This window comes from Molothrus ater, chromosome 4 (assembly GCF_012460135.2).
Source record: "Molothrus ater isolate BHLD 08-10-18 breed brown headed cowbird chromosome 4, BPBGC_Mater_1.1, whole genome shotgun sequence".
Lineage (NCBI taxonomy): Eukaryota > Metazoa > Chordata > Aves > Passeriformes > Icteridae > Molothrus > Molothrus ater.
Window position 1 is genome coordinate 11,677,584 of NC_050481.2, and position 15,652 is coordinate 11,693,235.

At 39.5% G+C, this 15,652-nt stretch overlaps 1 protein-coding gene across 35 annotated transcripts in view; it reads left to right on the top strand.

Annotated features, from left to right (window-relative positions):
* Positions 1–15,652, top strand: part of ANK2 (ankyrin 2) — a 277,320-nt gene that overhangs the window by 164,403 nt on the left and 97,265 nt on the right. For all 35 annotated transcript variants that reach the window (XM_054514480.1, XM_054514483.1, XM_054514482.1 and 32 more), the window contains 2 exons: positions 2,520–2,618; positions 3,133–3,231. In XM_054514480.1, the coding sequence (XP_054370455.1) occupies positions 2,520–2,618; positions 3,133–3,231 (198 nt within the window). The remainder of the gene's footprint in view (positions 1–2,519; positions 2,619–3,132; positions 3,232–15,652) is intronic.

Here is a 15,652-nt window from a genome sequence, read left to right on the forward strand (position 1 = left end):
TTTTTGGTGGGCAGGGGAGAGCAAAAAGGGACGTGTCAGAAACCTTTGTTGTTCTGAACTACAAAAATCCAGTTGACAGGAACGGAGGAGTTGCATTGATTAAATCTGAGATTCCATCATTAGAAGTAGCAGGGATCAGCCATGTGGGCTGGGAAATAATTGCAGCGTTGGTTCTGATCAGGGAGAAAGAGAACAAAAGTTGCTTTAAGGCTTTGGTTGTGCTGGGCCTCAGCATTTAAAGTGCAGGGCTTGCTACTGCTTACCCCAGATTGCTTTATTTAAGGAATTACGGAATTTGAATGTCGATAGTCCTATTTTTAAGCAAGAGTTTGTTCCTGTAAGCTTTTTATTGGATCTCAACTATTCTTTTTGCTCATGTTTTAATGCATTAAAAACAAGTCCTGTGTTGTGAAGAAACTCAATGGATGCAGCAATATCAACTTTCAGGTGCTTAACATGACATCAACAGATATGTGGCTCAGAGGTAGGAATACAAGTATTTTCAGAGATTAAACACTGAGACGAGCCTTGCTCTCTCCATATTTTGGCACACAGTAAACTAAAACAGGGGCTTATCCTCATCCTTTTGTATTCAGAAGCATTTATGGGCCATGAATTTTGCAGTTTCTCTGCTGTTTGTTCCTAAAGAGCGAAGAAGTTTAATGACATGTTGCAGCAATACATCAGCTGTGTACGCTGTGAGGAGGACAAGCTGCCCTTCAGCTTCCCATGGAAAGTGCTGATGAGAGAATCTGTGAGATCAGATACAGAACAGGTCTTTGTTCTTAAACAGTGAGGAGAACACTGTGTTTTCCCACAAAATACTAGCTTGAAGCTCTCAGCCACTGTAGGTAGTAATTATGGTTATTTGATACTCAGCTAAGATTAAAAACCAAGAAAGACCAGAGTTTTCTGAAACGTGTTCGGCCTGCAAAATATTCCCTAACGCGGACAGTATTCCTCATCCTGGTGATTATGGTCAACCTCACTACATATTTTTGGCTAAGGACTTATCCTTGACCAGGGCATGGCACTACTGCTATCCCTGGGCTCTGCAGCTCCATAGTAAGAGTGTTTCCTCTGGAATAAGCGTGTTCTGGCTGCTGTAGCTTTTCCCACATAATGGGGTTTGAAACCACATTTCTCATGAACATTTCTGACTACCAGGCTGCAGAATGGTGTTCCTCTGCTTTTGGCAGCCTGTGACCATGGCCTTCCTTTAGTTCCTTTGCTTTTCTCCTATTTCCACTTCTGAATTTGACCACAAAATCTGCCTGTGCTCTTCACATGGATGCAGAATCAAATGGAGTTAGTGCTGAAATGTGTTTGCATTGCTGTGTCTGAAGCCATTGGACAAACTCCCATCAAATACCTCCTGTGAAGTGCTAAGTGCTTTAAAATCCCACTGGAAATTACAGGCTCCAGCTGCCTCTGTGAATGGACAAATAAAAGCCAGAATGTTGCCTGTTTATTTCACAACTGAAATGACTCTGAACTGCTCAGAGACAAGCAAAGTGATAAAAATTCCACAGTGCTGAATTTGCTGCTGGTTACTCAAATACCTGAGTATTGATCCTGATGCCTGCAATATGGAAACCAGGAGAATGCTGGAGGGAATGGCAGTATTTGTTGCTGTCACCTGCCTGATGTAGCATGAAAAACACCTTGGGATTGTGAAAAACAGGCTGGAAATTCAGCTACAATAGACTGTAATTTAATTTTTTTCCTTGGGTGGAAGGGGGATACTAGGAAGAAGGAGATCAAGTTTCCATGGCAGGAATTTATATGAGATACAGTATCCTGTTCCTGTTTAATGGGGAGAGGATTTAGATGCTGACTTTCTTTGGTTACCTTTTCAATAATCCTTGCATTTATTTAATTAATTTTCTTTTCCTTTTTGAGATTAGAAAACCTTGAAGTTTAGTGAAAACTTGCTCATCAGATATGAGCAAAGTGTCAGATCAAGGATCAGTTTGCAAGTCAAAGTGATCAACAGCCATTTTGTGCTTGTGGGTTTCCATTTGATACCAGTTATCCCAGAGGAGATAGCAGGATTCAGGGTGGTTACATCAGCATGGAGTAACTCTGAGTAGACACATCCCGTGTAAATTTGGCTAAGTCCTGTGATTTCTCAGTATTGATAAAATCTCAGCCGGGCTGGATAAGGTTACAGCAAAGTGAGGCAGAAAAACACTCAAGGTTTGAAATACTGGGCTCCATGGAGATGCCCAAGGTAGTAGTCTGTGGTAATGAGAAGTTATTAGAAAATAAGCAATGTTTTTTGGATACTCACAAAATGTAGTTTGGTTTGATGTATTTGTTACTATGAGAAAAATGTTATGGGTGAAGTTTGTCCCACAAAGCCTCAGCTTAAATAGCCGTGTCCAAAGTATCTGACTTATGCAGACAGTCAGCTAAGAGATGTAATAGCATTCCAGCTCCTAAGCTTCTCCTGATCCTGGGGTGAGGTAGGAATGTGTATCTGATATTTGTAATGGATCTGGCCCTTGTGCTTACAGAATGGACTCAATGCTCTGCACCTGGCAGCCAAGGAAGGCCATGTGGGACTGGTACAGGAATTGCTGGAAAGAGGCTCGGCTGTGGATTCTGCCACTAAGGTAATGATGCACGTCTCTAAGTTTATCCAATACATATGGCAAATACAGACAAAACCCCAAAAAGTACAAAATAAGAGAATAATGTAAATACTGCACGGATATTTAAACTGTTATTTCTGTTATGGCCTGGGAGTCAGCTTTGCTGAAGCTCATTGGTAGTAAATTAAGAGGAAAATATAATTTGTGGTGTAATACAGGGAAAGCATTAGAAGTTTTAAGCAATGTCATGTTTTCATTATTTCCAGTGACATGTCCTCCTTATTTTAAGGAGAATTAGTATAGTTCCAAGCAGTAGATTTTTTCAAATCTGTGCAAATCAGTAATTGACTTTATAATATCCAGTGTCTTTTACCTGTGGGCACAATTGAAAAAACACCAGTGGGATAAATTATTTTCCCTTTAGCCTTTCCACAACCAGGCACATGCACATGAATGCTATAAAAAAACCCTGCTGATTGAAATGATTCCTGAAAAAGGGTAATTATAACTTGCATTTTCCCACTCCCTCTAACAGAAAGGGAATACAGCCCTGCACATTGCATCCTTAGCAGGACAAGCTGAAGTTGTCAAAGTTCTGGTGAAGGAGGGAGCCAATATCAATGCACAATCTCAGGTATGATGCTCTTTTCCCTTCTCACTTCTGAAAGTTATTTGGTGAGCTCTTGTAAGATCTGAGATATTAGACACTGCTTCTAAACATCCAAGCCTGACAAATCAAGGAAAATGAGGCATTCTCTCATAAGTAGAATAAAAGTAAATATTGAATTGAAGTCATTATGTTCTCATTGTGTGATACAGGAACTCCTGTGGTTGGTGATAGAAAAATTTCTGAAACAATTTCTGGAAGAAAGCTAGGAATTACTAAAAGATTCCAAAGGGTATAAATATTTGAGTGGAATTTGGTGAGCAGTAACAAAGAAAATAATTTTTCAAGGGCTTGATTTTTACCATTGCTTTTTATGGTTATTTTTTGGCTAAAAGTTTGCAGATAACTTACTCTAGGCTTCTGAATTCCTTCCATATCAGAGAGAATTTCAATCAAAAGTTTGTGATGTACGTTTGAACTTGGGAAAATCCTCTTGTCCTGACAGGAAAACCAACTGTAAAAACTGCCCTCTTATTTGCGCTGACATGAAACTTGTCTGGTGTTCTAAAGCACTCCAGAGGCCAGGGTGCTGTCCCTTACCTATGATTTCCTTTGATTAGGATTAAGAACCATTTATCAAATGAATAATTTGATCAATGTTCATAAATGCTGCCTTAATTATAGCAACTGTCTGTAGCTATAAGGGGCTGAACAGGTGGTATAGATGATAAAGAAACTGCATCTTTGTGAAGCACTTGGCTGGTGACATCCTCAAAAAAAAAAATTTCCTAGCACTAGCTCCACACCTTGCTTGCCCAGACCTGGGAAACTGGGACCTGGAGCGTTTCCGCTTGTTTGGTGTTACAAATTCACCATAGACAGGGTAAGGTAAGTGGAGAGCAGGAGATGAATAAACTGCTTTACAGAATAAATGTTTGTCTATTCCTTTAGCACATTTTAAAACAAGAGAAAGAAACTGAAAAATCCTTAAAGTTGCCTGACTCCAAGATTTTAAAAATATTTTCTTTATTATGCTTTTTGCCCCAAAATGACGGAACAACTCTCTCAGGACAGCTGATGGTCAGTTTCTCCCCATGCTCTGTTCCCATTAAAGATGAGAAATGTAGTTCCTTTGTTCAAAAATTTAGCAGACTCCTTTCATAATGAACAAGCTGGCTAATTTCTTCATATATTTATCAACCTTTTTATGTGTATTAGAAGAAAAAGTCTTTAATGTTTTGAGCATGGTAAGAGAAATAATTGTTAAAAATAATACTGTCGTGAAGCACTATTCCTCAAAAAGTCAAAAAAGTCTTCCGAAAAAGCTTTTCCTTATGCTGAAGAAATAAATGAGGTTTTCTAAATTAAAAAAAAAAAAAGAAAATCCAGTTAGAACTGGAATATGTGTTCGTGGATATTACTTTTTGTAGTATTCTAGTTTTGAAGACATTTATTGTTAGCACTTTGTGTAAGGTACTCAGAGCTGTTAGCAGGCATTTGCTACTTGACTTAATGGAATTAATCTGATGGAGGACATTTTCCCCATTAGTGCTCACTGGTTTCCTCCAGGCAGGATGGATTAGAACTGCTGGCTTACAGATGTCCTGCCTTTGTGCCTTGCTGTCTTAATTTTAAACAAGTCCTGTTGACTTGACTGGGAGCAGGAGTCCTTAATGTGGTGTCATCCAGCTTTGGGCCTTTGGGTTGTGTCTCTCTGCCTTGCTGTGCTTTTCCAGAAGAGATGGATAACATGGGTAAAAGCTGCTTCAGGCAGATACTCAGAGGTTCTTGTTGCCACTTCCAAGGGAAACATTCCAGTGGAAGGTGTCCCTTAATTACAAAGTAACTTTTTAATGCTCCATGAATGGAATGAAGCTGATGAATGCTGACTTTCTGCTCAAGGTTGCATTGATGTGTCAAGAATAACATGGTATAGGAAATGAAAGTTACAGAGAAAAAAACAGAAACTCTGAAATTAATAAAGAATAGACATGTGGTTTAATAACAGATGAACCAAGGTTCAAACTACAGCTGGTCAAAAAAGAAAAATATGAAGTTAGATAGGAAAAAAGGAAAAAGAATGACTGAACAGAATGTGTTTGAGTTCTCAAAAACTTGAGTTTTCTTGTCTGGAAAGATGTCACTGATAAAAAAAGGTGAAGAAAAATATATCAGGAAAGAGCTCAATTGAGAAAGTGAGAAATGAACAAAAATACACATTATAGGTAAAATAGAACACAAAAGTGAGAAATTATAACTGAAATGCTCAACTTCTAATTTTTACATTTTCCCTCAATTCCATTTTTAAAAATAGGTGCCCTGTTATCACCCTCAAATCTTTTAGCAGCAGTTGTTGCTATTGAGAGTATACTGCATCTTCTCCTTGGTATCTCTGTTATTTCACACTTTGTAGTTTTTAGGCCCCTGTGAAATGCCCTTTGCTGGTAGTGATTTAGTGCCAGCAGAGTTACTCTGGTTGCAGCATCACTTTCTCTTTAAAGAGTTCAGTATCTGTCAAAGCCATTCTCATTTTCAGTGATGACAATTTCCCATAGTGGCAGAATTTCTTCTTTGAAGGTGAACAGGTAGGTAAAGGAGTAGTTGTGACTTGATCTTGTTCATTTTGTTGTTTTTTCTTTCATTTTCTCGATTAAATGACATAAAAACACTGGCCTTCATCAAAACTTACAAGCAATGACATCTGAAACACCACACTCCTTTTCCAGTTCCTTGCAACAGCAAAATAACAGAATTATCTCAGGAAATGCTATTAAACCCACTGAAACCACTGGGTTTACAAACCCCATCTGTGCTATCTGAGACTGTTAAGCATTCTGGGCTCTGATCTTATAGATTTTGGGTTTCTATTAGATTACTTTGCTTTGCCCTTCAGCTTTATGTTGGCCTTCAGGGATGTTATTTTGTTCATCTTCCTCTTTTAAAAACTCTGTTCCTTTTGAGCTAACATGTCATCACTGCTATTTTTAGAGAAGTAATTTCTATTTTGATGCAAAGCCTAATTGCACAGTGATTACTAATTGAGTGACTCCACTTCCAGTTGCGTGCGTGCCATTTGAGAGCTCACATCTTCCTGGAGCATGTTTCAGGCAAAGGCTGGGACGAGGGCACACTCACAATGGCCAAAGATCTACAAGATGCTGCTCTTTGCTGGCATATTTCCACCTAGAACTGGACAAGAGTGGATTTTTTTTGGCTCAGTTAGAAGTGCCTTTTGCTACAAATATTAAATAGTAAATATATTTATATAATGAGTATCTATAAGCCCCTGTGGCTGATTCCACACATAGTTCAGTGAGCAGAGCTAGACAGGTATCATCGGGTGAAAACTCGATTTTTGCAATTTCTCTCATTGATTTGACCATTATTTTGGTCCTGTGTAGATCTGACTGGGCTGCACTTGTTGATAATACAGGGATGGTGTGAAGGAGAAAGCACAGCAGGTAATGAATTCACTGGGGTATTCCAGGCTGTTCCTTTGAGCTTTGTGTTTCCTTGAGCAACAGATCAGGGTCTAGCCCATGGATTGATGATTGATGCCATACATGCTGAACTATATATTCACTTGTGTGGGTGATCCTCTAGGTACTTAGGAATTTCAGTGGGACATTCAGGCAAAGTCTTCAGGGAGCGTCGGAATGTTCCATCCGGCAGACCCATGGAAGTGGAATTGGCCACTCACTTCTGTCACATCCACCCACACTCATGCCCCCATCACACACCTTCACTGAGCCCAGTGTTACCCTTCTTCCACAGCTGCATCATCTCTTCCCCCCAAGCCTAGTACTAGTTGTTGCTTGTGCATTAGAAAAGTATTTTTTGTGCTCTTCCTCTCAATGGGATTACATTTCAATGTATTAGGAATTCTTACATGAGTTCTTGAATTTTTTCCAGGTGGAAGAAATATCACCAGATTTAGTCAGTCCAACCCTTTCCTTTGACAAATTACTCTTTGTTCCTGTTGCTTTCTCTTTAAGTCATCCTGGACCATCTGACTCATGTAGAGACATCAGAGATGTCCAAACACTGGAAATCATCCTTCCAAATATGCTGATAGCCTGACTGCAGCAATCCTCATAACTGAGTGTACCTGTAGATTGTCCCTGCAGCTGTGATGCTGAGCTGTCCTGACCATGCCTTCCTTAGGGAATGGGTACATCCTGACATTGCCAGGATGAGGCACTTTGACAGATGCTGAGTGATTGAGGTACAAAGCTGAAAAGTAGAAGGCAAAATGGGGAAATACAATCTGCTCCTGTTTGGGAGTGGTAAGGGAACTGTCACACCTTGGAGACACCTAAGAAAGAGGTGATACTCTTCAATGTTAAAATTCCTGCCACTGAGTTTACAAGGGAATATGTTCCCCATTAGTCCAGTTATGTTTTGACCACTGTTTTGTATAAGGGCCCTCATGAAAGGAGGAGGAGCTACCTTTTAATCATCAGATTATTTAAAGTGACCCAGATACAGAGAGCAAGGATTAGATAAATCAGTCCTCCCCCGAGCTGATTTTGTTATTTAAAAGCCCTCCGGTTTCCTTTCCTCAACATCCTGCTCTAAGCGCATTGGCAACACATTAGCCAAGAAATATTGTTGCTTAAGTTTGCCCCTGTTATGGCCACCACTTCCTAGGTCAATATACATGAGAGGCTGTTCTGACTGCTTGAGCTCTTGTCCAGACTTCTTATCAGATGGAAGCAATCCTTAGGGCAGCACATTTCCAGCCCTAATTCATGCTCCCAAAAGGAGCTATGAGGGCTCTGTGAGCATCCACGTTCTGTGCTACTACAAAAGCAAAGGGGGGATTTAGGTGATTCTCAGATAAGCGATCAGCTTGTCTCTGTCAGGATGCCCTAGGATTTGCTTTACCAGGGATTGCTCCCCCCATGGGTTGTGAGGATAATCTAACCTTTCGAATGGAGCACAATTTGCTACTCCATTATGACAAAAGGCTTTAATTCCACCAACGGTGCTTTTATATCAATATATTTAGAGAGGCAGATTTTTAGCTGCTTTGTATCAAGAGGAGTCATTTAGCCACAGCTGGTAATGGTAAATGTAATAAAGGTACAGACCTATTATTTTTTCTCTGGAAGGGAAAAAAGGGAAGAAATGCCTTCTGGAGGATTATATGGATTTTGAGAGATGTAAACAAAAGTAATACATGAAGAAGAATGAAAAACCCAAATAATTCAACAAAGACTGAAAACAAACTGGAAATACTTCCAGTATATGTCTTAGTCAATTCTTTGAATTTACTGCTATGAAAGGATAAATAGTCCAGATGGAAATATTCTGATTGAAACAAGAAGTGTTTTTTTCAGTCAATAATTCTTATTCTGAGAACATATTAGCTTTAGGAGGCTGCAGGAACTCAACATGCCAATGGGAAGGGTAAGGGCTCAGCAGACCAACACACCATATTCCTCCCCAGCTGGTGACTGCGAGAACCAGGCAGTGCAAGTGTTGGCCATGTATATTTATGAGTGTGGGGATGACTGAGCCACAACCAAATAAATAGAAACATCTTATTTTTGTTTTTACCGCATTATTGTCCTCCTTCCAGCCCTCAGCCACACAAAATAAATGGATGCTTTCAGGACTGCTTTTCCCTTGCCATGCTTCAGAAGGCAAACCCCAAATGCAGTTTTGGATGGGTGCCCTGATTAAAATCTGAGACTGTTCCCTGACTAAGCCTTTGGGCCCTCACCTATGCCCAGCATCAGGGTGGTGTTTTCTTGTGCATGACCAATCTGTTCTCATGCCATTATTCTCCATCAGCTCCATTTCTATTACAGGCTCCTTTGGTGTAAAAATGCTATTTCCAGAGCATAGAGCATCTTGATTTCTGACTGGCTGTGTTTCAGGCCCTGTTATTACTTTGCTGTTCTTGAGGAAAAAGCTGTGATATTTGAAGCTACTGAAATAGAATATCTGTGCTCTTTACATTCAGCATCTGGGCTCAGAAGTGACTTCGATTCACACTTCCCAAGAGAGGGGCCTTGCAGTGGGGAGGCAGCAGGTGTCATATATGTAGTGCTGCTCTTGGAGTCCTGGGTGATGCTTCATGAATAAACTTGCCAAGTTTATCACAGCCCAGGCAGCATCATTTATCCATAGGCTTTGTCATTATTGCCATGGTGTAAGTATAGAGTGGCAAACACTATTTATATTACTAGGGAATTAGTGGGACAGCTGAAGGGGTGGTGCTATTTTCCGTGTAGGCTTCTGTGTCACTACATTTAAAAGAGAAATATTTATTACAAGTCACTTTATAATGTGTTTTCTCAAACCAGTAAATACTCTTTCAGTTTTTTTTTTTTTTTGGTTGTTGTTTTTTGGTTTTTTGTTTTACTGTTTGAACCAGTTTCGGGACGAGCCTCCCTAAATCCAGTAATTCTTATCATGTTCCTGACTACTTTTCTCATCTTGACTCTCTGGGACTCTGCAGGCCTCAGCATCTGCCATGTGTCATGGATGCAAGAATTGTCACCTAAATTATTGGCTGATACTGGCTGGGGGATTTTACAGCAGGTCAGAATAGAGTAGCTTGCTTTCCGCCTAGGGATGTGCCACCCTACATCCAGCACCTCTATGTGCACAGATACTTATATCTAATCTCTGTGTCATCCTTACCAGCACTTTCCAGCTTTGTTATAAAAAGGAATGATAGCTCAGGTGAGTGAATATATAATGTACTTCTCACTGGGAAGCATGGAGGAAAATTTCTGTTCTGAAAGCATGCGGTGTTTTCATCAGAAATCCACAGCATTTCATTTGGTTGTGGAGGTATCTAAAAGGTGTTTTTACTGAGTCCCTCTTATAATATGGATATAGGAGTTCTTGATTTTGAATATGCCCAGTCTTTCTTCAGAGTAGGCCACTTTCTGTTGACTGTATGGCAAAGTGATATCCGTTAGGCACCTTATAATTAAATTATATTAATTTCCCTTTATCTTATCACTTTATCTATACCCTTATCTTCACAAATTTCCCATTTGCTGTTAGATTGAATGTAAATATAGATGTCATAGTTCAATTATTTATGAGTTTTTTTTGATGAAAGAGTTTATTTTTCATTAAAAAAACATCTGTTTTATGGAAAATATATTTTAATGGAAAAGGAATATGAATAATTGTTCAAGTTACTGCTATGTTAAAATCCTGGATTTTGATGTAAGCTAAGAGCAACAAAAAAAGAGACTTCAAAAAATTAACATAGGTACCATAATCTATCCTTAATTCACCCTTTTATACACAGAATCCCTCCTGCTCAGATATAATCCTCTTATGAAGAGTTTATTTATAGATTGGCTGAAAATAATGCTCTGAGCATAATGCACTGAGCAAAGTTCCCAGAATTGTGAAATTGATGGTTCTATCAAGATGTGTACTTCGAATTTAGTTTGCAGATTGCATTTGTCACCCTCATGTGTCATTGATTACAATCAGTTTATTGCTTGGATTGTTGGAGGATTTTTCACTGAGTAACAGAAGGGCTGAGAATGGAAGACACCCGTGAGGCTCATCTCGTCCCCTCCTGTGCTCAAACAAGATCACCCACTGTTGGCTGCCCAGGAACATCTCCTGGTTTTAAAGTATTTCCAAGGATGGAGACTCCAAAGCCTCTCTGGATAACCAGTGCCAGTGCTTGGTCCCCCTCAAAGTAAAAAAGTGATGCCCAAAAGTTTGTTCCCACTGCTTCTGTTATTTTCCTTCCCTGCATAACATTCTCCCCTTTGAGACAGAATAACCTGCTGGAGATATTTCCTCTTCTGTAGAGATTCCTGGCAGCTGGGATGAGGGAAGCAGTGCCTGAAGGTAGAACTATTAGGGTGAGGCTTAGAAGTCACTGGTTTAGACTGGTGCTGGTGGAAAAATGGGGAAAACAGGAAGATTGTTGGTGACCAAAGATTCAGATCAGGATCTTTCTGTTCTTGTTGAAGTTGAGCAATATTCCGAAGAACAGAAAAAACTTTCAAACAGGTCTTGAACTTGAAGGTCACCAAACGATCATGATCTTACTGCATAAAGCACTATTTTAGCACAGGACCATGACACACAGATATGCTAATGTGTGTGAGCTGTTTGATGAATAATGTAAGCTTGTCTCACTCTTGTCTCATCCTTCATGTCAATATCTGTTTTTATTGAGTAAAACTAAGCAGATATGAGCACTTGATTGTAAACCACTGCATGAGGTGCCAGTTTTTCTTCTCTTCCCTGGTAATCACTGTCATCCAATACAGTCCTAAACAGTTCCTATAAAATAATACAAAATAGTTATGTTCATCTGAGTTTATGCTAGCTATTTAGTCAAAGGATATGTTGCTAACTCTCATGAATCCTCTTCAACTAGGCAAAATGTAGAGATTATATACCTCTGTTTTCTCTTCTATATCAGTATTAAAAAAATATATTCATATATGGATACAATATGTATATGGACACTGAAGTCCACAGCTAACAACTCAGTACTGCCTGCGAAGAGGAGCCTTAGTTCCTTGAAAGCCTGCCATGAAATAAAGCTCCACCAAGCTATAGAACTGTGTGATTTTCTCAGTACCCTAATAATCCCTCTGCTTCTTCAGCCTGTGTTCTTCATTAGGGCTTGGGGACAATTTAATGATACAAATTCTGAGTCATGTATAGACTTGCCAATTTACATTAATAGCTTGAAAAATCATTTGAGAGCTACTCATTTTCTCCAATTAGCCAGTAAATCAGTGAATGTAGTTGAAAGAACAGAGTATGAAATATAATCTGTTTAGTGATAATTTCTCATTCTGACTTTATATTATAGCAGTAAACATCTTGCAGTACACATTTAGGGGGGTAATGAAATTGGAATATTCTGTTCTCACCATGAATACTCTGATGAAACCATTGTTTGGAAATGAATGTTATATATCATTACACAATTAATTTCGATTTTTCAGATGATGCACCAAATCTAAACATACAGACAGTATGATTGCAGAGCTGAGCTTAACAGGAAAGAAAAATGTAGTTCATTTCTCCTTTTCCAGGTCACAGTCAGTATTCTTCTTTTAATTCTGAACAGTATGGGATCATAAACTGAATGGAAATTTATTGAAAAAAACAGTGCTCACCAGTGGCCCAACAAACTTGCAGAGTCCCATTCCACGTGCTAAGGGGAGAGGTCAGTCTCCCTTGCAGTATGGCCATGTTGAATCATTTCCCATGGTTACAGCAGGAGACACTTGGGAATAGAGAAACGAAAGTCAAGGGAAAATGTTTTCTTTAGTTTGGGGAGCTATGGGACTTTGAGATTTGACATATCTCTAGAAGCAGAATAGAGAGCTGCTCTTAGCAACTAAAAGATGAGAAACTGGGAAGAGGATTTTAGATTGACAAAAGGAAAGGAAGGGAAGGATCTGGTTTTTGTGGGCATTTTCATTCAGGAAGTGCAGGACTGGCTGAGAGAAACTCACTATGGAGGAGACAGATCATAGAAACCATGTGGGGCTGGGAGGAAGATGGAACACCTGGGCTCCAGTGGCCGGGGGGAAGGAAGAGCTCCAGGAGGGCTAGCACTTAATCCCACTGGGCACAGCTCTGCCAAGGAGAGCAGGCATATTGGGAATCCTAAAATAGGAGTTTCCTGGCCAAGGGCCAGGACTGTTGCAGTTGGGGGCACTGCAATTAGAAGCTCTGAAATCAGAGCTTCACTGAAAGCACACTGAGAAAGCAGACTTCTCCCTGCCAGCAGACAAAGTCAGGCTTGACCTTGCCAGGGGGAGAAATTCAGAGGAATGTTTTCCAGCATGTCTGGTAAAGGCAGTTTTGCACGTAGCTCTTAGCATGTTGTAATTCCCAAAATGAGCCAGATTTCAACAAAATAAATAAAGCTTGAAGGAGAACAAAGATACTATGACTTTCTGTGTGAGAATTTTCTTTCTCCTAATTTCTGTAATTTCAGGTGTGATTGTAGCACAAGTATGATAGAATGGGCACACTCTTCTGGATCTCTGTGTAGAAAAACATTAAGTATTTCATGGTATTAAAAGGTCGTGAAGTCATGTACGTGTTGTTTATAGTCTCCTAATCCAGGATTTGTTGTCCTAGTTCTGTTCCAGAACCAGGGACTTGAGTTGATTAAAAAAATTAGATTCTTCAAAGCTTTTAAGCAAATTGATTTACTGTGGCTGGAAAATTGTCATATTCACCCAATTCAGTCAGTGTGATCCTTGTAATATTCCGAGCTAGAAGGATTTTACAAGTGGCATGTATTACATTTGAAGGATTAGACTTTGCCATGAAAATGCTGATGAGGCGAGTGGAAAATTACTATGAGTTATCCCTTGTAGTTTGCCACGTTGGTTCTTTCCGGAGTGGGAAGGAGAGCTGGAACAGTGAGCCAGCTGGGTTACCTGCAGGCTCCTCTGTGCTGTTCCCTACAACTGCAATGGAAAAGAAGCCAATCTGTTCCTAATTCCCTCTGCCAGCTCTTGCCTCTGCCTCTTGTTCACCTTCCCAGTTACTTGGTGAACAGCCTTACATCATTTTATGTTATGATGGGATCCCTTATCTCCCCCTCCCTGTTAAGAGCTGTCTGAGGAGCAGCTGGGAGACCAGAGCTCCCTGACTCCCCACCTCCTGCCCCAGAGGGGACATGGGAGAGGCTGGCTCTGTGAGCTTCCAGTTTGCTGCCTGGTCTTAGCAGTGATTTGGGAAGAGGAAGCTTCCCATCAGCCTGACCTTATTTGTTAAGAGGCTTTTCTTGGTGTCTTACCTGAATTTTCCCTCCAGCGGCCTTGTAAACCTTGCTTTTTTGTTTTAGTTGTCATGGATATGCAGAACAGACCTCTCCCCTTTAAAGACTGTTTTCCTTCACTTTGACCTTTCCAGCCAGAACACCACCATTTATTAGCCTTTTCTCAAGGAAAGATAGCTACCCTAAGGAGATATATTTTTATGCCAGTGCAAGGGTTTTCTTTATTACAGCAGAATGAGTTCCTTGACCAGTGACTAGTCTCTGGAAGACTTCTGTGACATCTAGGGCCTTTTTTGCAGAATTCTTGTCTTGTCATTCCTTGTGTGGATAGTTTATTTTTCCAGCAGTAGACAGACGCTTGTGTTTGTCCCTACTAAATTACCTTTCCAGGTCTTTTGACCACGGTTTCAAATGATGATCCTGTGATGTGATGGACTTGCAGACTATGTTGGTCATACTATCTGTGACTATAAGAGTCCATCATTTGAATAATTTCTGAGAATATTGGATAATAACTGACTCCTGTGCAACACCACTCAAAATACATCCCCCCGGTTTTGGCACTGAACTGCTGTTAAGTGTTCTCTGGGTGCCATTTTTTAATTCTGTGTCCCAAGATTGTCAATGGAAATGCCAGGATATTATGCAAAGCAGCATTCAAATATTTGCTACAACTTTTATGGCAGATATCATACAACATCCACAACATAAATTAGGTTTATTGCTTGAAAAGTCCTCTACGTTTGTAAACACAGAGAGAGGTTGTAAAGACATCTGTTCTACAATCTCTGTGTTATCTAGTGACTGAAAAATAAGATTTTATTTCATTAGGAAATTATTGGAATGCCTCCACAGCAGGTTTCCTAGAAAGAATAATATTGGCTTCCCTGAAACAAGATTTTTGATTATCATTGCATTTGTTTTGATTCTGATTGCTTGTGTGAATGCACAACCCTGTCATTCAGTGTGACAGCACACAAGATAATAAAAAATCAAATAAATTGCATGTTTGAAGTCTGGTTTATGGTTTATTTTCATGCTAAAAGTGACATTTCAAGCCAGAAGCTTTTGTCCTCTTATGTTACATAGAAATGTACAGAATATTGAAGAATTTTCTAAGGTCTTCTTAGAAATCCTGAAAATTCTTATAAATTATTGATCAGGCAGACAGCTGAATTCCATGCCTCTCTTTCATCAAGATTTTGTAGGTAATTAATTACAATTGTTTTCATTAAATTACTTTATTGCAAAGAAAGAATTCACATTTCTACTGTAGGCTGATAGATTTAGAATAATTTTTTAAAATTACATTTTGTTCAGAGCAAATTATTTTAATAAATTTAGGTCATTTTAATTTAAGTTTTAATTAAATGATAACTGAACCTGCTGTATGGTCAGAAATGCAGCTGTTCCTTAGCAAGGCTGACTTCCTTTATGTTGGATGCTTTGCAATGTTTTATGTATTAGAAGTTTTTCATAGTATGTTAAGCCTTTGCCATTTCTACTGAGCTTGTCAGAAGGTATGGGCTTCATGGTCTCCAGGGGATGATGTCTTTGCTTAAGTAAATGTAATAAATGGAGGAAACTCTTGCTTTCCTGTCAGCTTTCATAAAACTTTGTTGCCAGCTTTACGTCCCTGAGCATTGTCAGCAAGAAATAACTGTATTAATAATTTGTGTGTCCATTGCTTCC